The following is a 26,302-nucleotide window of genomic DNA, read 5'->3' as shown; positions in this document are numbered from 1 at the left end:
GTTTTTTCAACACTAGTTTTGCTTAGTCAATCAGTTTAAGTAAGAAAATACAAAATAACATGATACATTACATGAGAAGATTTATGAAGACAACTCACACACACACAAAAAAATGAAATTAAGGATTACTCAATTAAAAGGGAAAAAAGATTAATACGGTAATAGAATTAGAGATAGAAATTCAAATAGTAGATTTAAATTATAATAATAATAATAATAATTATTATTATTATTATGATTATTATTGTGGTTGTAGTTGTCGTTGTTGTTGTTACTGCTGCTGCTGCTGCTGCTGCTAAAATGCCTAAAATACAAGTAAAGAGAGATGGGCAGAATGAACAACATATTATATCATACATTTGTATTATATATTTGGTGCTCAATATGGTATTTACTCCACAGCTGTGATCCACAGAATTGAAAGACAGTTGTTTGAAATATTTCATGTAAAAATGATTTTATGAGGATGTGTTATTGCTTTAAATCTATTAAACATGATAAGCACACACCATATAAATACTTCAACTCATGTTCTTAGAACTCCACTAACTTGACGATAAACTCGTCATGGTCGCTGCAGTGTTGAACAATAACTTTCCGTCCAGATTACATTAAGTGAAAATGACGCAAACCCCGGCCGTGCTGTCATCAGAGACATTTCCTCACAGCACAGTGTGAATAATGAGCTCTGTCTTCATGCTTGTCTTTGTCTTCCGGGAGGACAAAATCTTTTCTGTCGTCCGTTTGTAGGTCACAAGAATGCCCCCCTCCCTTCTGAGCCTTCCCACTCTCACATTCCTCCCTCATCAACTGCCCACACACACACACACACACACACACACACACACACACACACACACACACACACACACACCGGGCTGGACCAGTCCAGCACTGCGGTCATTCTCAGGGACAGACCTGTCCATGTCCCTGGGGCCCAGTCACTGACACTCTCAGGGCATTGTGACTTGTTTTAGGTGGGGATTACTGAGGTACAGTAGATCACATACTAAAATAGTGGTAGAAGTACTCACATCATTTATTTGAAAACTAGTTAAAGCAACTACAAGAAACTTTCATTTTGTGATGATTTTGTCGTCCAGTGTGGACAAAAGTGACAAAAGTATTTTAGGGCGCTTTTACAACCCAAAGTTCAGTCCGTTTCAGTTACACTCTGGTGTGGTTAAATCCTTGTCGTACTCTGGTGCGAACCAAAACAACCGGCCATAGACCACTTGTGAGAGGGGCTCCCAGGTCACAGGATTGAAAGAGACGAACCCTAGTGCGGTTCGATTGCACTGTGAACTTAATCCAACCCAATTACAGGAAATGAACCAAAATGCAGTGGGCTACATGTATGCACTGTGAAAGCAAACCAGAATGAATACAAACATATCAAAAGTATCAATTTGACTTTGATTTGGACTAACCAAACAGACTTTGGTTGTGAAAGCACCCCTAAAGATCTTGTTCTGGCTAGCAAGCATTTATGTTTTGGATGCAATTCTTCTTTATAAAACAGCTGTCTGAAGGATGCTCCATAATGAAGTAATGTCTCTATTTGTGGCTCTGTATGATTAATAACTGAGATGCGGATGTTTAGTCTAAAAATCCATTTGATGACCTGGGATGAGAATGTGCTTCTTTGTGTCCTTCTGCTGTGTTATGTCGGAGTGACATACAAATCCAACTACGCGGCACATTCCCTCAGGGCTGTTTGAAGCTGTGGGTGTGTTTGTTTGTTCTTGAGAGCGTAACTGCCATGAAACAATCAGAAGATAACGTTCTCTTATTAACGGTTTTGTTCTCGCTCATGCCACTCCCTCTCTTCATTAACTGTCGAGCTCGCTCGGTCACGGCTGCGTTCATTCGCTCTCTCCTTTCAGCTTGTGGAGCTAGTGAAGGAGGAGCCACCTGTGTGTTTACAAACATTAACCGACAAGAGTAACATATCTGGAGTACCTGAAGTACTTGAATAATGTGCTTAGTTGCACTCCACCATACGTCAATAAAACAAGGTCACAAAGAAGAATCTCTGCCTTTATTCACACCTCGGTTCATTTTATGTCTCTTTCCAGAGAAGAGGTGAGGACATGGGATGGTAGTGTTTTCCTCATTTCCTAGGAAAAGCATTACAAAGCATTACAAACACCTGGTAAAGCCTGAAATCCAGGAGGCAGCACTAACACCTCCAGGAACTCCCTATCTCCTCACAGGCCCTGCTGGGCCACCGCACTGGGCTGCTGGGTGCTTTTTGTTTTGATTGCTCTCCAGGCCTGGGACAGTCGCCACCAGTGACTCACGCATATTGGCTCTTGGCTGACTTTGGCCCCTTTTCATCTTTTTTCTTCAATGAGTTTCCTCTTGTTTTTCCAGATACAGTCCATGGATGAAATAGCGGTGTTATTGTCTCAAAGTTTCCTGGACTTGTTCAAGGTCAGGAGCCAGTTGTTTAAGAGTAAGCAGGGGGACTTTATAAAGAGTTTGTGTGTGCACCGGGGTTGATTGCACTGATGCAAGTGAAATCCCCAAACAATACAAAGCCTAGCTTGTCAGTAAGAGACGGGGATTGAAGAAACTTGTACAGGGTGGAAGGGAAATGTCAGCTGTTACAACCACAGCTGCCATTCAGATGGAAATGGATAATAGCTTTGCCCCAATGTGCTTATGTTTGGTCTCTTTTCAAATCACAGTGAATTCCCCAGTCTCATCAGCATGCAGAGTACAGTCATTGTCTATTTTGGTGCCGAATTCAGCCCAACAAACTGCTCTCGAGAGCAAATGATGAAACAGTGAGTCATGTGAAAATTACATCTCCAAAGGTGTAAAAGATTAAACATAAAAAGAGATTTTCTTTTAATGTAACACTGAAACGACCTTTGCTCCTAAATGGTTGCAAAAGCAAAGAAACATGCTGTGAGATGTATTCTAGTAACCATGTGATCTCAAACCAAATGGAGAGAAAAAAGAAGAAGAAGAAGCAGCCGACAAACCACACAGTGACTAGACAGACGCGCAAACTTCCTCCTTTCCCAACACACTTTTTAAAAAAGCGATCAGTTCGGGTAGTTTTAGCAACATGATATCACAACTTGCGGAGTGTCTTGTTCCATAGTCGTCATTCTTGTGTTACCAGCCCCCTCAAAATGTTTGGTTTCAATGTGAAGCGTGTGTGTGGATCATCACCGCAGATGAGTCAGTTCTACCTTCTTGGATTGAGAGTGAAGGCCTTTGAGGTGGAGTGTGTGTGGGCAAGAAGTGAGAATAATCAAACTGCATCAGATAAAAGCAACTCTGTATACTATGTACCCACGCATATAACAAGATATAAATATATATTAAATTCTTTATTTTTGATTAAGCTTTTTACAGTATAATTTGAACAAATTTTAGAACATAGGGTGTTTTTATTAATTATTATTGTAAGAGGAATTTTATTTTTTATTTTACAATAATAGACATGTAGACATGCCATCATACATACAGTCATGGAAAAAATATTAGACCACCCTTGTTTTCTTCAATGTCTTGTTCATTTTAATGTCTGGTACAACTAAAGGTACATTTGCCTGGACAAATATAATGATAACAACAAAAATAGCTAATAAGAGTTTAATTTAAGAGCTGATATCTAACATTTTCCATGGTTTTCTTGATAATGATTTTGGTTATTATATATATTGCTGAACTTACATACATATAGAAAAATATTTTAACAAAAGAAGAGCGTTTTGGCGGAATATACTCCATTTCCATTTCTGCCATTTTTCCTCAGTTGTATTTACTTGAAGCTTCAGGTAGAAAATGAGTGGCTGGTTTAAGCTTTTTAATAAGATGGGTGGTGGGAAAAGTATTCAGATTCCTTACTTACTGTTACATAAAGGTACTAGTACCACACTGTTAAATTACTCCACTATAGTAAAAGTCCTGTAGTACAAAAGTATCAGCATCAAAATGTTCTTAAAGTATCAAAAGTAAAGGAACTCATTATGCAGAATGGACCCACTCAAACTGTTATTTATATTCTGGATATGTTATTGGATTCTTACTATTTATGTATTTATGTAAGCAGTGTTTAACTCTTGTCCAGGCATGGCTAATTTTAACTACTTAATATAGTGTTATGAGGTTTAATTAAGTAAAAAGTACAATATTTACCTCTAAAATGTAGTGGAGTAGAATGATAGTGTCATAAAATGGAAATACTCATAAATTACCAGTACCTCCAATTTGTACTTTAAGTACAGCACTTGACTTAATGTTCTTACTTACATTCCACCAATGAATAAGATATATTATCATTAAGCTTTATGGATAATCAAAGTAATTTCAGGCCACACCCTGTGTCAGTTTAAGATGTTTTTAATGACGAAAAGGGAGAAAGGAAAAGTTTACGTAGGTCATCATCACACAAAAGCAGAATGTCATCTTCCAGAGAATTTCAGCTAATTCTAATCATAATGCCTTCTGGGAACACAGTACAGTATCTCTGGGCTCCATCCTCTCTGTTTTCCTGGAGCTGGCTCTTGAAAAAAAAAAAAAAACCCCGGTGAGTCAACATCCTCTCTCCTCTTGGACAAACACCACAGCTTACAGCATTCCTGAAGCCCAGGCGCTCCTGCTCTGCAGCCTGAGCTTTCAGGCGAGCATGCTGATTTCATTTGCTCTGACGTGGTGGGAGATGGGGACAATATGCTGTGTGTCTCTCTTTAACTGTTACAGTCAGTGTGGACGTGGTCGGTTGTATTTGTTCAGCATCTCCAGAACAGGGTGATCCCCACCACTTCCTGTCTTTGGAGACAGGAAGAGGTTACTGTCGCCGTTCTCTTTCTTTCAACACACGTGTGGATGCCTATTGGTGTGCTCTAAACACAAGTGGTTACAAACATCAATAGGTTTTGTGGCTTTGGCAAATAATCTACCTGACCTATTCAACTTCTATCATTTCTGGGGGAAAGGTTTCAAAACTGAGACCACGCTGTGTTTAAAGATACAACCCCACGACACTTCCTGCCATTGTATTTGAGGACTTTCTCTTACTTCATCACAGCTGTCAAAGGTTTTATATAACACTGCTTTAGTCCTTAACCCTTCGATTCACGTGTCTGAAACAACCTGGAGGGTCTATATTATAGGAATATATATGTAATAATAATAGTAATAGTTTTCTTTTGATGTCCCCCTTAATACTTACTTTAAAAAATTACCCCAAGTCTGAGAGTTGATTGATGTAATTCTAAAATGAATAATACTTTTCTCTCTCCATGTGTGTTCAGAGAGTGGAAGCGACTGGCAGCTGGTTCCTTATCAGACTTGGTTTTCTCAAACATCATAAAACAATCGTGAAAAAGAGGAACTCGTTTAATAACTCAGAGTTCAGTACACCATCTGTACACACAGTGTGTGCATGTTTCACATCCTGAGGAAAACCAGCTCACACAGGCTACTTTAAAATCAGGAAAATAACCTGTAAATGATTAGGTTTAATCCAGATTTATTCCACATCTGATGGATGACTGATGCTTTTGTAAGCAGGACAAAAAACGACAGAGAGAGGCAGCGTTTAAGCCAAACACAGTCACATATGTGTTGTGTTAGGACTAAGCCTGCCACTACCAGCTAATATACAAATGATTCACTCATTCACGACTAAATTTACACTGAGCTTAGACACATGCAGCTGTTGTGTTCCCTGTGTTCGCATTAAAGCTAAATGGTCATGACTGTCTGACATATGAGCAGCAAAGAGAAATAAAAGCATATTCAATGGCACAGATATTCACACCTGTCACTTGCTTAAACAGGAAGTGTGTGTGTATGGGTGGGTGGGAGATGTCATTTAAGGTCTTACTATGTAACTGGAGAGACCCACATGAAGAGATGATGAGTACAAAGTGTTGCTACAGTAACTGAACACATTTAGTTTATACTCACAGATCCTGCAGTGACTTTATTTTGCCCCAAACTCTCTGCTCTGCTTTATAGGCTAATAAAAGATCTAGGTCTAGGAAGATTTCATTGCTTTTCCCGCCTAATCCTTTATAGAAACACAGCAGCTTTTTAGCACTGAACTTGAGGTTTGTTCTCTCTACTCTCTACTTCTCCAGGTTTGGGGACTCATGAAAGACATAAAAAGAAAAGAATAGCCAAAATGAAAGCCACAAAGATAGGGATATCCTGACTTTCAGTCCAAAACTACTGTCCTATAATTCACATAATGAAATTTATTGCGTTGCTTATTAACCCTCTAACCCTCCGTCAAAATGTATGTTTTCTTTCAGTATTTGCCAAAAATACACTGTTTATCATAGAAAGAAATTTAGGAGAAGTAACCAAGATGAAGCTATAATTTGTGATGTTTCTGTCAAAATCCCTTTATTCTGCATGCCTCATTTAAAACATCACCAAAAATAACAACATTAAAACATTAAACATTAACATTAAATTCTTAACAACCAGGAAACTGATTGATTTTGCGAAATCAAACGGTCATGTGATAAATTTTCACTGAAAAGCTGACTGAACTGCAGGCTGTTTACACAGACCAGAGAGGAGAGGTTTGAAGTATAGGTTGTAAAAATGCAAATAATTCAACATATATAGCATGTGGAGAACCATTTTTCCACCCCAATATTAATGACACTTGAAAAGTAAATACATCATTTATCAGAGAAATTTAACTTGTATATTTTCTTTTTTTATGATGTATGACATTATTATTGTGTTACTCTGCACAGAAGACATTTCTGAGTTGTTCCCTCTTCTAGCCATGATTGTGCTGATTCCATAGAGGTTCAGGACGTATATATATTTTACATATTTCAGTAAAATATAAGGCCACAGTGAGTAAAATGTAAAACAGCAAAAAACGCCCTGAATCGGCTTGGGGTTCAGAGGGTTAAGTCATGTACAGCTAACATTAATGTTGGTTTAGGAACAACATAGCATAACTAGTTTTCGTTAACTAACTCATAATGTTAGAAGCAGCTTACTCTATGTTCTATAACTTTATAAGTACAAAATATCAAGGTCGTATTGTTTACCTGGGTGTTATTGGGGGTGGTTGGGTGGTTTATTCTAACTAATGAACACTATCAGATCCTGATGATCTTCTCGAGCATGCACATTTTCAAAAGTCACTTCTACTCCAGGTTTGGGACCTAAAATTGGTTGACGGAGGAATCAGGCTGAGCCTGGTGGTCTGCAGCGAGACCCTAATCCACTTCAGAAAGACAGTAAGCGACTATTTTTTAACAATCTGAGTAGTTCAATTAAGGAGTTCTCCACGTGTAAAATGAAACTGGTCCAAAAGCCAGTTATTTTTTTAGTAGCACTAGGGCAGAAAAGGAAAATCAAAGGTTTATATTTATTAATGTAACTCAGCTCTCCTAGTTTCCATTACAGGAGTCCATCTACTGTAGGACTGTTTGTGTTTCTGGTATTTTTGAAAAGTGGCCTTCATGTCCATCAACTGCACTTATATCATATAAAATTAGACTTTCCTGACTTAATAAGCAGCAATCAAAGTTCAAGTTTGGAAGAAAAACATCCTCAGTTACACTCAAACTCTCGGCATATCTCTTCATCAGGAACGTGTGAGTGTTGTTTGAGCAGATTCATTGATAGCGCTGATGACATTTGCAAACAAACCACACAGCTGGCATCAGATTTTGATTTTGTCTGTTTCTAAACTGTGCATGGAAATATGTAGATATATTATCTCTTTTTCCAACTGAGGAGAAAACCAACAAGACAACCATGGAAAAATAAATCAAATACAGAAATCTTTCATGAGAAATTACTGAAAATTGTTCAGGTCAGACCTGATTGCTCATCATAAGATGCTGATTGAGAAAATATTAAAATATTCTTTCATCCTGCTATTTATATATCATTAAATCATAATAATCGAGCACCGTGCATTTTGAAATGTGTTTCTGATTCTTGCAGCTACTGGAAAACTTTTTATGGACTGTATCGATGGGGGGTTACTAAAATAGACGGCTTTTAAATAAGAGGCTCTGACTGTAAAACTGAGCTGTCCATTAACAATCTGTTGGGTGGAAATTATGAGCAGCAGCTTCAGGAAAAAGAGGCTGTTAAAGCCACAAAGAGACAATATAACCTTTAAGGTATCGGCTTACTGCTGCTGGGAAACCAAATGCAGAATCATTATCTCAGATGCAGATTATGAAGAGCGTTCTGCAATTTGCATTTGTTTAAAGATACTGTTGCAAAAGCTGATTCGTCCCAGTCATGCTGGACAGCCTTGTTTTTCTCTTTTTTCTGCTAAACTCACATTTTATAGACATTTTTAAAAGTAAAAGATAGTTTTTATGTGTAACTTTTGACCCTGAACTCTCTTTTAATCCACACCTGTCGTCTCTCGGGGCAGATGTCCAGTCTGATGTGTCGCATTCTCATTTTACTGCACGTTAACGTTTCTCTTTCTTTGTCAAACACACACAGCGACAGACAAACATGCAGATTATCACATGCATATGATGCAGTCTTTTTAGCCGTTGTACTCTCTTATCTTTATAGTCGATTTCCTGCATATTTGTCACCCACATCCTGTGCCTTGACAGCCTGCTCAAGCTCCTGTCCCGTTATCAGACATAACAGACTCCAAAATGCCACACAAGGCCACCCACGCTTTATGACACCGAGACTTTTTGAGTGATAGTTCTGCTTCAGACAGGTTTGTTTCTTGTTTGAGAAGAACATGTGTGGTTTCATCTGTGTGTATTTTTAAAAACACTGCAAGAGCAAACCGCTTCCTTATTTTTAACCAATCAAAGCATCTGTACTGATCCATTCATTTGACCAGAGGCACTAACGGCCCATCAGAAACTGTGACGCACGCCCTGCTTGAGAAAGAGCTCGCTGGTCTGAAATGTTTCACCACAGAGGCTCAACTATGTCCTGCAGGCCCTTCTGCTTCCTCTTCTCAAAGCTTCTCATTTTACATCACTAACAGGATCAGAAGAAACCATGTGTTTGTTTGTTGAAAACTTCAAAATAGAAATTATGCTAATTTTAAGTGCAGTTTAATGCAGTTTTTTACATGCACTATTACTACTGTAAATTACTACTTGAATATTTCTGCATACTGGGGTCTCTAAACAGTCTTGGATTTGCATAAATTGAATATCACTGGAAAGCTGAGACTCTTGTGGATTCAAGACTTCAGAGCCCTAAAGCATTCAGAATATGTGTGGCTTTTCTTATGCATGTTGACAGTTAGGGGGTTGTCCTCCAATTGCAAAAACTTTTGATACTAAATCACAGCTTTTTCTATGGTGTCCCTAAAGTTCTTTGTGTCCTAAAATGGTATTTGAGAGATTCTTTAATGACTTTTGACTTGTAAAAATGATTACATTTAGCACCAAATCTGTGAAACAAGAAATATCAGAAATACCAAAAATTAACAAACAACTTATGAGACATCGTTGAGCATGGCAATGGTTTCCATTATAATCTTTTATGTCCCTATACACTCTGAACTTTCTATAATTGAATAGGCACTTAACTAAAACACAAAGTTTCGTGCAGATTTATGACTTGAACAACTTGACCAACAGTGCTGAGCTGCATTATTCAAATTCAGGTTATTCTTCAGGTTCACACCTTTCAGATCTCCCCTTTAAAATGTTCTTAATGGTTCTGTGAGTGGGAAAAACAGCACAAGGAGCAGAAACTGGCCTCCATCTGCAGTTTATTCTCAAACAGACTACTGCAAAACAAATTCACCAGTTAGTCTTTGACTCCACGGTGGTATTTTAGCAGTAGGGCGACATCCAAACATTTGTGACAGTGTTATTGACTAGCCACCCTCCTATACTAACCGCCCACTGACTTAATTGCTGAGCACCCTCCTTGTTTGGGCCCTCTGTCTTTGTTAAATGGCCCTTTCACACATTGTTTTTAATGTACTATCGTCTTGAATAATTACCCCCTCGTTATGCATTCACTCTCAACCCATGTTTCAAGCACCGGCAAGCTTGCTTAACAATCCCTTATGTCACCCCCCTACCGCTTCTCCTTAACGTGGCCACAACAGTCGGAGGGCTCGGCTTGAACACATGGCCACATACCATCGCTCACCATCATCAACGCTCCTGACGCATCTGTGAATGAGCGGCAAAGGACAAAAGGGATCAACGCCGGAGAGAGTGACCACCATGACCTCATGGGTCAGCTGGGAGCCAGGAATGAAAAGACTCCAAGCAACCCCCGCCCAACACACACACACACACACACACAGAACGAGCTCTTGGTCAACTGAAGCTGCCATGGGAATATGGGAGCGTGGAAGAGGAGGAATCAGCATTGGTCTGCAGGAGCTGAAAGAAAGCGGTTGTGTTTGGAATTTTGGGTCATGCCTTTCTCCGCACATTCCTCACCATCCTACCAACAATAAACTGTGTCATAGCTGATACAACAGCCTCCTTTCTGGATACCTCACACCACAAAAGGCCTCAAACCATCCGAAACCAGACGCTAACCTCCAGAACTCGAGTGAGAGGTTGTAGAACTATGAAAGCTTGCTATATTTAAAAGCATCACATGCCGTACGAGACATCTCATCTGGGGGAAATTGCAAACAGATTGTGTGAACACTCGAGGTCTGAGCGCTAATTTAAGTTTGGAAGCTACGATTCCCACAAACAGTTGTGGCTTCTGGAACAAAACGGCTTTTCTTGCAACTTCTGCACAAAATAACGAGAGTATAAATCTGAAAATGACACATATTTTATTTTTAGGAACCGTGACTTAGGCAGGGCAAAAAAATAAAACAGGATCAATCTAAAGTAGATATCAAACTTGTCTCTTACAAAATGTTGCATTGCAAAATCACAAACGGTAACGGGTCATTTACTCTGCTGTCAAAATAAAAGTAGGTGCATGCAGTAAAAACTGAAAAATCCTTCATTCTGTACATAAAGCAGACATGTTAAAATAAATAAATAACTTAAAGAACAACAGGAAACGAAAGTTATTTACAGCTGTGAAACACTGAGGGCTGCAGAACGTAGCCACATGTTCTTAGCCTTTGGTCTCTTCACTCTTTGGGGCTGCTTGCATGTCTTTCTTTGGCAGTTTAGTTTGACAGTCAGTGGTGCTTTAAGTCTTTGGGTCTGCAGTTTAGCTGAACAGCTCAGTTTGCTGCTCACAGTTTGCTCTCCTCCTCCTCCAGCGGTAGGTTTAAGCCAGGGATGAATTTTAGGAGACGCCTGCGGAAGCTTTTCTGTTTGGGCTTCCTCTGCAGCGAGTTGAATCCTCCTTGCTTCTCCGCCGGGGCGGACGACGTTGATGAAGACCCTCTGATGTAGCTGCGTGTGCTGGCGCTGCGGGTCAGCTGCGTCTTGGCCGACGTGAAGAGCTCGCTGGCCGGTCGGAGGCGTAGCTTCCTCTGCGGTGGCTGCTCTTTCTTTTTGTCTGTGCTGGTGCTGTCCGAGTCCACGCTGCCGTCCACCTGGTACATGCAGGTCTGGTAGAGGGGGTCGTCCTCGGTGGCCGTGCTGAGAAAGCTGGCGCTGCTGCTTGTGCTGCCGGTGCCGGTGCAGCGCAGGGCTCTCTCAGCGGCCGGGCTGGGAGTGCCGAGGCTGCCGTACACGCCTGCTGACTCCAGGGACTCGTACACTGCAGCATCACTCAGCACTATACCTACAGGAAGGAAGGTAGAGTTAGGAAGTTCATTTAAGATAAGATTTAGACTTTAGTCACTGAACATATACATATTTTTGTTTTTTATGGATATGGAAATAGCACCAAGACTGAGTGGATTTATTATCCAAGTGAAATAAAGTTAAATGATTCAAAAGCGACACAAAATTCCACAGACAACCTACCATGAACAAGCCTCTGCTCCTGCACCATCAGCGACCGATATTCATCCCACTTCTCATGAAGAGTTTGCTACAGAGGAAAATAGATACAGGTTAAATTGATTGTGACAAGATATTAAAAAAAAAACAGGCTGTAAATAACTCACAAAAAAGGACTTTAATTCTGTGGTGTAAATCAATGCTACAAGGTAGGACATATCGATTGCTTCCACCAAGCAGGTCATGTTTTATCAGCAGGTTTACAGAAAAACAACCAGCCTGATTTTCATGAAACTTGGCAGAAGGGAAGGCTGCAGCATGGGCCAAGAAGAACCCTTTACATTTTGGAGAGGATCTGAATCACGTGGCAGACACACAAACTACTTTTCTACTTTGGGTAAAATTGCAAGAGACATTCATTTGCAGTTTGTTTCATGGCTCACCTGATCGGTTTTCTTTGCTCTTGTCGTCACGCGAAAACAGTGATGAACGTGTTGTTCAAACAATTTGAGCACGTCCATGTTTTTTTTCGCATTACGACTTATAAACACACCGATTCAGAAGGATGACTTAATACATTTTGAAAATGGGACCATCCAAGGAGCATGTGAATGCACCAAGGTGGAGGTCTGGGCTCTGAGTGTGATTTTAGTTATAAACTGTAATGGGCTGTAACAGTTTCCTGCTCACGTTTAACAGACTTCAACTTCGTCAGATAACTGAATGATCTGTATCCACAGGGGACAGTATGTGTGAAACAGAAAAACTGACAAATAACAGAAGCAGCAGGCTAAAACCAACAGGAAGATGAAATATTAGAGGGCTTTCCTGAGTACCAGGAATTGACGTGTAGCTTAAAGTGAATATGATTGCATAAGTTTTTACCGTGTCCCTGAGTTGGTTCTTCTTTTAAGTCAGTGTTTTTTGTAGAAATGGACACCGGACCCAAAAATGGTGTCTGTTTAATGAGAATTGATCACTTTGCCAGATTATTTCTGGGCCCGATGAATACATAGAGCAGCATTTATCCAAGCCGCCTTCCCCGTAAAGTTCCTGTTCAAGTTTGACAAATATCAAAAATCAAAAATGTATAATAAAAAGAGTCACAATTTGATTTTAAAACTGGCTGATTGTAAATATATATCTTTTGTCTTTATGTTACTGTTCTTTCATTTTCTTTTTATTTTAAATATTTATTTAGTTTTTTAAATTATTTTTCTCCTGATTATTCTGGGTATATTATTGACCGTTTAAAATATTTATAATTATTAGAAATAATAGAAATAATTATTATTTATTTTCAAAATCTATTGATTATTTTCTTCTTTTGCCGAAGGTGTTGTTTTATTGGGAGGGATTGTTTTTTGAATGTTTATCAATGTTTTTTGTTGGTTTGTTGAAAATGAGCAAAAATTTAAACAAATATACTTTCGAGAAGAAAAAAAAAGAAAGAGCCATAATTAACCTTAAACTGTGTCCTGTGTCAACATTTTTACAGAGGTCTCTTGTCTATGGGGGGAAATCTTTTTGGGTTACAGAGGGATTTCTTGCTGCAATACTGCAATTTTCCACTAGAAAACACCATATGCAGTTCTATTATTCATCCATGGTCTAAACCAACATAACAACAAATTCATATTTTAGCAAGATATCAACATTGCACACATGCAATGTGTTGAGCAGCAGGTTAATCTTTAAAACGTTGGATTAGAGTCTCAGAAAGCGGCTGTGTTGCAGCTCTCACACACTCGTGGATTAGAGCGGGACAGCTGCTGTAATCTTTGGGGGGAAAGCTGGCAGCTTTTTAACAGCCACGAGTTTGAGAATGTCTGCAGAGATCAGTGAACTGCTGATGCAACAGGTGGAGCTGCTGGGGAGACAGGTGGGGAGGGAGGAGGGTGGCATCTATATCTAGCATGTAACATAATGTGTGTGTGTGTGTGTGTGTGTGTGTGTGTGTGTGTGTGTGTGTGTGTGTGGTGGACACACACAAACAGGCTGACTCACTGCTGACAAACAGTGAAAAACTGCTGCAGCAACAGTAAAAAAAAACAAGAAAAAAAAAAAAACTTACCTTCAGAAACTGCAGCCGGGCTTCCAGCTCCGCTTTTCGGATTGAGTCACTGTAAACCGTCTCCAGCCTGTGAGCGTAAAACCAGAAGGCAATAGAGTTAATAAGCGTAACAGGAAGCACTAATAAAAACTACAAGGGCAGACAACAGCGATAAAAAAGAAAAAGTTATGAAAGGCTCTGTTCATAAGGCGGTGGCGGGAATGAGCCTGGTGTTTACGAGAGAGGGGGAAGGATAGGGAACATATACAGTTTCCACTCAAGGCACTTCATCGTGGAAAAACCTTTGAATTACACGAGTGGGCGACCGATTTATGAGTTCTTTTTCACTTGTAATACGGACTCCAGTTGTAAGTATAATTTCATGAAGTCAGTCTATAAAATCTGTGCCCACTGATGCGGTTCACCTCACGCTTTAAGCAGCAGCTCCCGGAGCTCGCAGACGGCCGCCTCGCTAATTGTCCTTTTAATCTTTAACGAGCAGAGGAGGAGGATGAGGAAGAGAGTGGTTCAGATTAAAGCCCCACTCAGCACTCGACTTGAATGATATCAAGTCCTAAAAGAGATGTTCGTGATGCTTAAGCTGTGGTTGCCAAATCAATTTACGCTCAATAAAAATGAGGACATTAAACAGAACACGATCTCCCGATTTGTTTTGAACTTTTGAGCTTCAACAGAACTGCTTGAAACCACCTCTTCCCAGACCTTCCTGATATCGGATTAGTGAGGAGTCTGTCTGACAGATTCTATAGTTTTCCAAAGCAACCAATCTGACAAGGATGCCCCTTCACGCATGACCAGAGCCAGGGTTTAAACTTCTCTCTCTTGCTCTATTTTCCTCATTCTTCACACCATTGTCTCTGACACTTAGTAAGAATGTCTTTCAGGAAAGACGGTTTGAGAAGGAGTGCTGTTCGAGAACTGTTCCAAATTGTCCGATCCATCTGAATCGTGCGCCTCTGAGCTTATCAATGATATTATTATTATTATTACTTATAACCATATTTAGAAAAAGGATATCTTTATATCGTGTTGATAATACACATACGATAATATTGTGCAAGTCATTCATCGTTTCTTTTTGTTCTCGCTATCGTACAAACCCTCTCAACCTCCCTGACACCCTGTTTTTGAGTGTAATTTATTTGTAATAAAAAATAGACAAAATGTATAATAAACTGTGTTTTCAGATGAATTTGACTCATATTCACACAGTTTTCTGAAATTTCAATTATATCATAATTTTGAATTAATAGTCATCTCGTGAAAATCTGACAGACTACACTGCTGTCGGAGAGGAACAAATGGTCTAAAGCATGGCTTCATTTCACAAAGAAACAATGTCTGTAAAATGAGAATATAAAATAAGGGAAACATCAGACAAAAGGCTGAAACATTTTTCGACAAAACGTGGGCTTAAACTGTTTTGTATTTGACATTCTATGCAGGATTGACTTCCTAACCGAGCAGCACGATTGTTATCGAGGGTAATTATCTGATGTTATATCTATCAAGAACCTGAGCAATAAGCAGAATAGATAACGGCCCTGGTGTCAATAAAATCAAATCACTTCCCATACTTAATCACCATATATTGAACAATATCGTTTCTTGCTTCTCTCTTTGATGACTGCTGTTTCACCCCGCCTCTGGACGTTAATATAAATATTCCTGTTTTCCTTTCTTCTCCAGGCAAAACCAGCTCTTCAGACTATAAAATGTGAATTTTTCACAGCCTGAAGCAACATCTTCCAATCACTGCTGACTTTATCCTGCCATCAGTCCAAAACATAAACACATGCATCTGACAGCGATTAGAAATTAGCAGCAGCTGCCCTCATATTTCAGAAGCTAAAATTGGTTTGTTTTTTTGTTACGTTAATAACTTAAACCATTGGTTTTCAAACTTTTCCATTCATTCCCCCGTTACAGCTCAAAAGAATGAATGCTGCCACATGTAAACTGAATACATTTTTACAAGCTTGAACTTGATTGAAGCAACAATAACCAGAACATTACCCTCCTATTAATTGTGAGATACTGTTGTGCACGGGAGACACCAGGATCTCTGTTTTCAATTATAGCTAATGTGTTTGCTTAATGAACCTGAGGAGGAATCTCCCTCTTGTAATTTACACGTTTTGTTTCCCTCTGAAGAAATCTTTCCAAGCCGAGTTCTGACAGCCTGGTTAGCAGCCAAACAGTCTTGTTTGGCTTTTGTTTCCACACAAACCAGATTATTTAAACTTTTAGTTCAATAATCATCTAAATTGCTTCCAATTTTCCATCACATCGACTAATGGTTTGAAAAAATATGCTAATTAAAGGAAGAAAAATCTGAGAAAAACATTTGAATGCAATCATAATGTTTCTAACATCCACAGCTTTTGTTTTCTGTGTCTGTGTACCTGAGTGAGTTGCCGCAGGCCCTGATGAGCTGCACAATCTCCTTGTGCCGAAATCCCTCCACGGTGGACTCGTTCACACTTGAGATGGTGTCCCCTGCACACACACACACACACAGAAAAAACAAGTGTGTTAACCAGCAGCCATCAGGTCAGGATGCACTTCAATCCACTGTGGCTTCAATTACAGCAAGCTGCCAGCAACTGTTTGATTCTAAATGAAGCCTCAACACATGTGCAACACAAATGTGGAAGACGTGTGCAGTCGTGGCGTACGGCTCGTTAATGAACTGCAGTCACCTCATCACTGGATAGAAGCTCATTTAAATCATGTTAAAGTCATGTGTGTTTATTAATCTGCCATAGCCATGCTGTTTCACTTCAGGCTGTTCAGATGTGGCGTGAACTCTATGTGCGTGACAGCGGCCTGTGTGAGGTTTCATTTTTCCTCTTTCAAAAACCACCGCCTGTTTTGTTTCATGCGATGAGGTCATCGTGTTCGCAGCAAGACACAGGGAACAATAGAGCGAGCATGTGAGGAATGTAGGAAGTGAAACTGAAGTGACATACGCAGGATTAAGGAAGGAGGTGGAGAATCACCTGCTTTGTTTTTCTGACACACTGACGGAGACATTAAGAGCGGACAGCTTGTGACCAGAGACAATATACAGAGTAATAAATTGCAGTGCTCTGCAAACTTTACTCAAACTGTAAAAGTGTTCAAATAACTTTTTAATAGTAAAATAAAAGCACTTTTCAAGCGCCGTTGAAGCCTTCATCACATCTAAATTGTTACTAAAAATGCAATTGCGAAAGTTGAAGTCTTCAGAATACATTTATAACATTAAAGAATATTGTCACTTTATTGTATTGCTTTTTTTAAATTAATTTAGGCCCGTTATGATTTCCCCAGAAATAACTGTGATAAACAATAATATTTTTATTCTAAGAACATTTTATGCCACTGATGTAATGGCAATTATACAGCGTAATCATGCAAATAAATTAAAATAAAAGTAATAAACTAAAACCGCACAACCAAAGCAATAAGTAAAATGGACTCTGGCAACAACAACAACAACAACAACAACAACAGGCCGCCAATGTTTTTTCTGTGCAACCAGAAATGACTAAAGGTGACTCAGCATGTTTTTCTTGTTCATTTGGCTTAGATTTTGTGACAAAATGTTGAAGTGTAAGTCCTATAATGGTTGAGAAACTCTGCTGTTTTTTTCCAGCATCATGTTGGCTAAAGTATTGATGAAATTTTCATGCAAACAGACCTCCATCACTTTTGTTGACCTTGTTAAGTCGATATTGTAATTATCGTGACAAGTCTATATTAACTTTGTATGTTATGATCATTTAATCTTTCCAGAATCAACAGATCCATAAAGATTTCCTTCAGAATCTGAAGCAACATTTTAATATTTTTCTCCTGTCAGTCATAACAAAATTCACCTTTGACAATGCCAATAATCTAGTAGTAGATAAAGACAAGATTATGTTGAAAATTAAATAATTTAAGGATTACATTTGAATTTTTCCAAACCTTGAAAACACAAAATGAAGCATTTTCCAAACTTTCAAGACCTTGTATAGACCCCGTCTGTAGCATGACATCAAGACCACAGCGTCCTCTTCTCATCTCACTTGGACAAACATTTCTTGTAAATATTTCTTCTTTAAAAATCAGTCAGACTTTGTTTCTATCTTTGAGGATTATTTTTTTAAAGGACCAAAAAGGAAACAAGTCATGTTTGCCAAATAAAAATAACACTTCCTTTAAAACTGGCATTTGAGAGGTTGTCTTTGCTTTACTCTATCTGCCACGTTGGTGAGAAGAGCTGGCACATACGTGTTGGCTGAAATAGCCGCTCGCTAAGTTGTTTGTTGACTGGAAAATGAGTAGGCAAACAGTCATATTTGTACTTCCTTAAAAGGCCGGCCAAACACACGAATGCTTTTGTTGACGTACGGTCAGCTGGCAGGTGTAAAAAGAGGATGAGCTCAACCAAAAAAAACCTTCTGAAACGCTCACTTCCCCTTTTACGAAGGTTTTCCAGGTTATTTTAGGCTTCGATACAAAAAGAGAAATGCAAACAAACTCACCAACTTTAAGTCCGGCTTGCTGGGCCGGACTGTCTTCGTGCACTTTGCACACAAACGTGCACATCTCTACTGAGTTTTGGTCTTGATGGTGCAGGCCGTAAGTCTGAAAGAGACAGAACAATCACTCAGAAAAAGGGCTTTATAGATAACTTCCTTCTTCTTTATGTACAGGAAAGTTCTTACACAATGTGTTTGATGTCAGCAGTTTGGAAATAAAGTGGCTATTTACAAAGCAACACTGATAAACCTCTGAATGACGAGCTGAGGAAGCTGTGACGGACAGGACAGGAAGGCAGATAGTATCTTGCATGAGACACACAGAGCCTTTCTCTTCTGAATAAACAGAAATCTCTGGTAGGCTTTTCAATATTGAAGGACAGGGTCACATTTTTAAACTGTTCTGACATGCCCACATGTGCATTAAAAAGTCATTGTATTAAACCTTTTGTAAACTATTTTCAACATGTCATGTTGTGCGGTGGGCAGCCACAAACGAAAAGGTACAAGTCTCTAGTACAAGTCTTCATTTTTGTACATTTATATTACAATATTCCTTCATTAATTTTTTTTACTTCCCTTTGTTGTTATAATATCGAGACAGCATTTCAACAGTAAAATAAAGAATAGAAGAATTTGCTTGTTAGTTTTCTTTATGATCAGTGTTCTTATTGGTGGTCTGTTGTTTTTTTTTGCAACCAGCATGCACGCATTGTCAATGTTTGCATACATATAATTGGTCTATTGGTCTATTGTTTCTCGAGTCCATAAATACCTTCTGAATGCAGTTTCTTTCTAAGAGATGAGACACAAACTCCATTGTGGGCAAAAACATGCTTCAAATTGCCTCAAATGACGTCTGAAGTTCAGCTGAAAATAATTTGAGGCTTTCAGTTCCTTCTTTGTGTCACCAAGCAAACACTGTACACGTTGGACGACACCTGATTTGTATAACTCACATGTGTCATTTACTCTGGGGACGCTGGGGACATGTCCCCACTGCTTATCTATAAATACAAAAGAAACAAATGTGCTTTGTTCCAAAAAGTTTTTAAATTACCAAAAGTTCAATACCATAGATAAGCAAATGTAAGTGGTACTGCTGCAACCCTTGTGGCCAATGCAGAGCTGAAGCGATTGTTAGAAAATTAATTGGCAAACATTTCAGCATTTCTGTTATTTTTCAAGCACAAATGACAATCACTGGTGTCAGCTTCTCAAATGTGCAAATTTTCTTCTTTTCCCTGTTTTATAATATTAAAATCTGAATATTTTTTGTGTTTAGGCAAAACCTTTTGACAATGTCATCTTTGGCTTAGGGATGTTGTTATTTACCATGTGTGATGATGTTTTATGGACCACACAGTGCACAGCTGCAACCCTAATATACAGTACAGGCCAAAAGTTTGGACACACCTTCTCATTCAATGCGTTTCCTTTATTTTCATGACTATTGACATTGTAAATTCATCAAAACTATTAATGAACACATGTGGAATTATGTACTTAACAAAAAAGTGTGAAATAACTGAAAACATGTCTTATATTCTAGTAAGTAAAGGGTGGTTACTTTGAGGAATCGAAAATACAAGACATGTTTTCAGTTATTTCACACTTTTTTTGTCAAGTACATAATTCCATATGTGTTCATTCATAGTTTTGATGCATTCAGTGAGAATCTACAATGTAAACAGTCATGAAAATAAAGAAAAACGCATTGAATGAGAAGGTGTGTGTCCAAACTTTTGGCCTGTACTGTATACATTATATATTAATAAGAATTGGCTCCATAAACTAACAAGATATCACCTCCTTATTATGTAATTAATATTTTGTTTCCTTGGGAACAGTTTTTTTGTTACTTCCACATCTATTTGCATACTCTTCCCTGTTTCAGTCACCGCAGCCTCCCTACAGAAGGTCAGAGTGATGCAGGCGATGGATAGACTTCCCCTTGTCACACAACGATCCGTCGACATGCGGCTGAAACTGTTGAGGGCCTTTCCCTCAACAAACCGGTCCAGAGACTCACAGAATGAGAGATGAGAGTGTCTTGTAAATAAATAAACACTAAAGTTATTTCGCTTTCCATCTGCTACAGTCAAGAGTTCCTATTAAAACATGGATCCAACTTGGACGAGTGTCTCTTATGGAAAGTTTAATGATTCAGATCTGCCTGGCTCTCTTCCTTCTCAGCCGCCTGAGAGATAAAATATAACCATGCAAATAACGTTGAAACGCAAATACTGCATTTGCATGCTGGATTTTCAGCTCAGTATTAACACAACAGGCACTGACGGAGGAAAACCAGCAGGAAGAGAAAGAGTCCAAACTCATCCCTCTCTGTCTCGGCCCTCATGATCTCACTTCCTTTTGGCCACAGGCGGGCAGGAAGGGCGGGAGCCTCCATCGCAACCGTAAATAGAACAATATGTCTTTTCCTCGATGCAGAGCTGCACTGACAGAAACTTTTAATATGCCAAAAACCAACATTTACCCATTTCAGGAAACTATTTAAAGAATGGGGTCTGCATTACAGAGGCGACATTGTGAGGCTGCAGCGCTTCAAGGCGCGAGACAGAGAGAGAGAGAGAGAGAGAGATCTGTGAGATATTGAGTTCAAATGTGTGAAGCGTCTGCCTGCTGAGAGGGCGAGAGTGAAGCAGGTAATACATGGGAAGCGTGTGAGCAAACCACACGGCTTAAAATACAGACACAGGGAGAAAAAATAAAACATTTTCTCCGCTCTCCAGTCATAAGACTAACACTCAAAGAGTTATTCGACTGATGCGTGACCTTTCAACCCTGCCGGAGCAGGCAAGTGCTCGGATTAAGAGATTTACAGGATAAGATGTGCACTCTTCAGTCACTTAAGTTTGATCATCTGTTGACAGAGATGTGGCCGATCAGGGAAATCCTGTTAAATGGCGCTCGAGGTTAAGACCCCCACTCCCCTCCTCTCATATGACATGTCGCTGTTAATCCTCTTACCTGGATTTCGAAACCAAACGTCTCCTCCTCATTTTTCTCCAGCACCACCACCTTTCTGGAAAACACAAAGGACATTTGTCAGTTTTCTTTCAATTTCTGTGTATACTGCAGCTGTTACAACTTATTTTACATCCTCAGATTTCCCAGTTTTCCCAACAGGAGCTCCGTGTGATTGAGTGGGCAATTATTCAGCATCTATTTTGATATTCAGTTCCTCGTTTGAGTCACTTTTTTAAAAAAAATGCCAAAAGCTTGATGGTTGCAGGTTCGAGAAATCGCTGCTTTTCCGGGTCTTACAATAAAAGAATCTCACTTGTAGAAAATAAGTGGTGCTTGATCAATCTGCAGAATATATTCTCAGTTAATCGATGGATCGATTGGTCTATAAAATGTCATAAAGTAGTGAAAATGTGGATCCCAGTTTGTAGAAGTCCTTAAATGTCTTGTTTTATTACTCCTAAACTCAAAGAAATACAGTTTAATATGATATAAAACAGCAAAAAGTGGGGAAATCTCCACGTTTCATATTTCTGTGATTGTCAAAGAAGAGAAAAGCACTTGATGCATGTAATCAATGAAGAACTGAAGCAATTGTTAAAGCAAAAATGCCAAAATGGTCACATTTTTTGTGTTTGGACAAAACCAGACATTTGAGGACGTCATTTTTGGCTTAAGGATATGCTGATTTACTGTTTTCTGGTGTTTTATGGACCAGATGATGTGCAACATCTGTGGATATCCCCGTTAAATCAAATAAATGTCAGATTATTATAGTCCATTTGTGAGCTGTCTGGGTTGATTATATCCAAAGACTTCCTTATAAAACGGCATTTTTTGTACACAAAATACAAAATGTAAGACCGGGTTGAGAGTAGGTCAACAAGATGTTTATGTACAACTCTGAATTCCTCTCTTCCGTGTGCGCCCTTATCTAAATTGCATGACAAGAGATCTCTGCTGGCTGCACAAGACTTCTTCTGTGTCCAGCAGCATCTGGACGTCACAGCTAAACCGTACAGTACAAGGGTCTGTTGGACCGACGGACGTCAACGCAGCGTCTCTGATGCAGGGGCAGCGAACACATGAAAATTCATGACAACCCTCAAAGAATATCATGAATAACAATGGCTGCCATCTTTATGGAGGACTGTTTGAATGAGGGACTGAAGAAAGATCAGATTAGAAGAAGGGAAAAGGGGAAATGTCAGCGAGTGATGAAGGTACCTTTGTGGTTCTGGTGTGAGTGTTAAGGGTTTCCACTTCTGCAGCCCGCCACCCTGCCAGGAGAAAACGAAACAAGACATGAAGCGTGTCAGACACCTGCATGAGGTTAATGCAGGTTACTCATGAGGGTTTTCCCCCAACGACACACCCACTGTACACATCAGTGCATCAACCGGTCCATCAAGTCCCGAAGCCGCACACGTGTGCCGCTCTGTGTGTTTGTGTTTTCAAGCCACTGGTTCATTATGCCGGTATGGAAACATCATCAGTGAAACCAGAATTGCGTGTCTTGGTGCTCTTTGTTTACTTCACGCAGTCACAACATCAGGAGTGCTGCTAAATTTAGCCTCAGTTTCACACAAAATCAGCCGCCTTCGGGCACTCAGATGGTTTGTTGACCTATCTGAAACTTTAGATCATTTAGAGCCGTTTGTACAAATTCCAGCCTATTAAACAAACAAAAATGGGCTGCAATAAGTACCACAATACGTGCATTGAGGGAAAAACCAAGTCAACAGTAGGTCAGACTCTGCCCTACCTGACTGTGTAAATAAGGAAGCTATCTGTCCAGAAGGCTCCACTAAATCACTTACAATCAATCCTCCTCTGTTCCAACTCAATCATTTTCAAATGCTGCTTCTATGAAAGGCGGCTTTGTGCTACAGTCTCTCTGGGTAGTAAAATGTTGCTTTCTTTATGTCCCAACACTTACAGAATTGTCCCGCTCACGTCTCAATGAGTGCATTTATTCCCAAATACCCTCAGAGAGGGACGGGGGTGGTTGGAGCAGGATCTCTGTGCCTGTGTGTGCACAATGCACTGTTGTAGCCCTCCACTGCAGCCACTGCACACATGTATGCATGTAGGTTTGTGGATAACTCTGCCTCTCTCTACTGTACACTCTTACACTTGTCCATTTAAGCTGGTTTCCAGCTGGGATGCCAGAATATAAATTTGAATCAAGCTTTATGAGACGCAGGATAATGTGCCAATTGACCTACTAGCCATGCAAACTTTTGGATAGTATTATGTAACACTGGTGGCAGTCTAGACCATCAGATAAGAGGGATGTCAGCCTTCTTCAATTATGGTTTAACTGATCTAGCCTAACATGTTGTTAACAGGTCAAAACGTTTGATTTGTTTATCTCTGATGAAGTCAAGTGTGTTCTTATTTGAAAAAAAAAAAGGCAACATACAGGGAGTCAAAAAATAAATCATACAGCTGAATAAATAACACTCTAGTTATGAGCTCAGGAGTCAGTTGGATTTTAATATTTTATGTACGATTGATATTAAAAACATAATGTATGTAAGTACATGTAATAATAATCATAATAATAATAATTCTTATTATAAGTACATGTACATAAGGTCAAAGTTAAATGACTTTATGATGTGAATGAGAAAGTATTCAACCACTAAAGTTTTCTGTTGTTCTGCTCATATCCGTTTTATTTTGTTGTACAATTCACCATGTATTAAAATGACAATGATTGCACCAAAAACTTGCACTTGTTTCTCAATTACCTACATGTAAATCATCTCTGCACAGAGTCACATTAAAAAGGTTTTGTCCTACACCAGCTATCTGTGAATAAACCCAAACTTTACAGGTTTTAACTGTAAAGACTTGATGTTAAATCATCATTTCAGTGGATGTGTACCTGATGCATCATAAATCAGATTCAGTGTTTGGGTGGTCCACACTTGCCCCTGGATGGGCTTCTGTTGACCTTTACTGAAGATGCCCTCTGCAGATACTCTGAACCAGCAGACAACATTTTCAGATCAAGAATCAGCAGATGGGACTGACAGAGCTGCACATCTGAGGACAATGCATCCAACAGAACGTAAGACTTTGACTTTTGGATAAAGTCCAAGCGTCTAGACATCATTACATTACCTCCCCCTCCTTCTGGCAGACGAAATGATCTCTAAATTCAACATAAACTGTACATCATGTAAAGAAAAGTGTAGTATATCCAAAACCTGAACTGATTGGATGCTGATAAGGTAAATAAGTAAATTATTCTGGCTCAAGAGTGGAAAAAATTTATATAAAACAAGTCTTTATATCTTGTATTACCAATTAGAGCTTAAAAAGTTAATAGAAAAAACATTAGAGTGCAGTTAATAACTTATACTAGATATACCTGTATTTAAATATTGTGGGACTTGTATTATGATAATTCTGATATTTAAAAAAAATATGAAACATTGATATAATGTTTATATGATATATAGTGTAAATTATCTTTTTGTTCACTTTTGTACAATTATGGTTAAAAACTCATTTTGAATGTAATTAAGTTACCAAAAAAGATAAAAATGAACCATAAACAAAGTTAAAGATGACTTTTTTTTAAACTACTTTTCTGTAGAAATCGCGATAATATCGTGGCTTATTTTGTTTATCGTGTAGTGGTCATCTGATTCTGTGACTGCCCAAAGTAATACTAACCAATAAATACAAATAAATTCAGACTACAACACCCAATGAATGAGAACATGTAAAAGAAAAAAAACTGCACTCAAATATTCAGTGAAGTTACCTTTTTTAAGTTTCTGGGCAGCGTCCCTCCAGAATAAGCCAAAGTTTTGTAGTTGTAAACCTCCGAGGAGTTTGTCGGTAAGTCCACGGTCCTACAGCTGTCCGACTTTGACGAGGGGAAATAAATGTCGTCTTGAGATGCGGGTCCACTCTCCGGCCCGCTGGAGTTCACCTTCTTCAGCCTCCTGAACGTCATGTTGAGCTCATAAAAAAGTTGGTGAAGAAGTTGTTGAAAGTAAACAGTGATAACGTGTCTCGTTCCTCTGAGAGTGAAACCAGCAGGGAAAGATGCTGAGCGAGTAGTGAGCTTCAACGTGGAGCCAACTATAGTTTGACTTGAGTGTTTCTCCTGTAGCGGCTGGGGGCGGGGACTTTTATTGTGAAGGACATGAATGAGTGCCAATAGCGATGTCGACGTGCATCCTTTTCTGCTGCGTTCATGTGTGCCTCGGAGGTTCCTGTGTCACATTTAAGGAGCTACAAATCGTCACCCTGTTCAAATAATCGCCTAACTAATTTTTTAAAGTTTTGCAGGAAACACAAAAAACTTCACCAAAAGTATCATATGACATTTATTGATCATTTCCCTCAAAAGGATGTAACAAAGGATGGCTATTGGCATAGTAACAACACTGTGTGTAAATTATGTAACTTAAGAGAAATAAATTACTTAAGAGGCACACAAGCCTTTCAGAAGCATTACATGACAAGTATCATGAGCATTAATGTTACTTCAAAGTGTCATTAATGTTCATGACACATCCCATGTCATGTTTATGACACGCTCATGTCAGTCTTAGCCAGACACCTTCAAAATAAAGTGTTACCATATCTTGCTTAAGTCACAAAGGCATGTTCAAAAAAATTGCCTAAGTCACATTTTATTTTGACTTAGGCATAATAAATCCACTTAAGTCACACACTTGACATAGGCCATTATCTTAAAGGGGTAAAATCACATGATCTGATCAACTGAGGATGTAGGCGATTTTACCATAGGTGGCCGGCGTCATGAGGAGATGATTTAGGAAAAAAAAAATAACAATTTTGACAAAAAATGACGATTATTTTAACAGTGTGATGATATTCCAAATATATATTGGATTATTATTGTCATT

At 39.1% G+C, this 26,302-nt stretch overlaps 1 protein-coding gene across 1 annotated transcript; it reads right to left on the bottom strand.

Moving 5' to 3' along the window:
• Positions 1-10,758: 10,758 nt before the first annotated feature.
• On the bottom strand, positions 10,759-25,526 carry tamalin (trafficking regulator and scaffold protein tamalin). The gene is made up of 8 exons (XM_059333461.1): positions 25,186-25,526; positions 22,632-22,684; positions 21,408-21,462; positions 18,420-18,522; positions 16,311-16,404; positions 13,906-13,972; positions 11,856-11,922; positions 10,759-11,670 (listed from the first exon to the last, which is right to left on the bottom strand). The coding sequence occupies exons 1-8, from the start codon at positions 25,378-25,380 to the stop codon at positions 11,174-11,176; spliced, it is 1,131 nt and encodes a 376-aa protein (XP_059189444.1). The 5' UTR covers positions 25,381-25,526; the 3' UTR covers positions 10,759-11,173.
• Between the last annotated feature and the right edge of the window lie 776 nt (positions 25,527-26,302).

The sequence above is a fragment of the Centropristis striata genome, chromosome 5 (genome assembly GCF_030273125.1).
Source record: "Centropristis striata isolate RG_2023a ecotype Rhode Island chromosome 5, C.striata_1.0, whole genome shotgun sequence".
In the NCBI taxonomy this organism is placed as follows: domain Eukaryota; kingdom Metazoa; phylum Chordata; class Actinopteri; order Perciformes; family Serranidae; genus Centropristis; species Centropristis striata.
This window is presented reverse-complemented; position numbering and strand designations above follow the sequence as displayed.

Excerpts from the sequence above, each read along its gene's own strand:
- tamalin (XM_059333461.1), bottom strand. The coding sequence starts at position 25,380 with ATGACGTTCAGGAGGCTGAAGAAGGTGAACTCCAGCGGGCCGGAGAGT. Across the intron at positions 21,463-22,631 it reads CTCACACCAGAACCACAAAG|AAAGGTGGTGGTGCTGGAGA; the intron begins GTACCTTCATCA and ends TGTGTTTTCCAG. Across the intron at positions 11,923-13,905 it reads CCCGGCTGCAGTTTCTGAAG|CAAACTCTTCATGAGAAGTG; the intron begins GTAAGTTTTTTT and ends TTTCCTCTGTAG.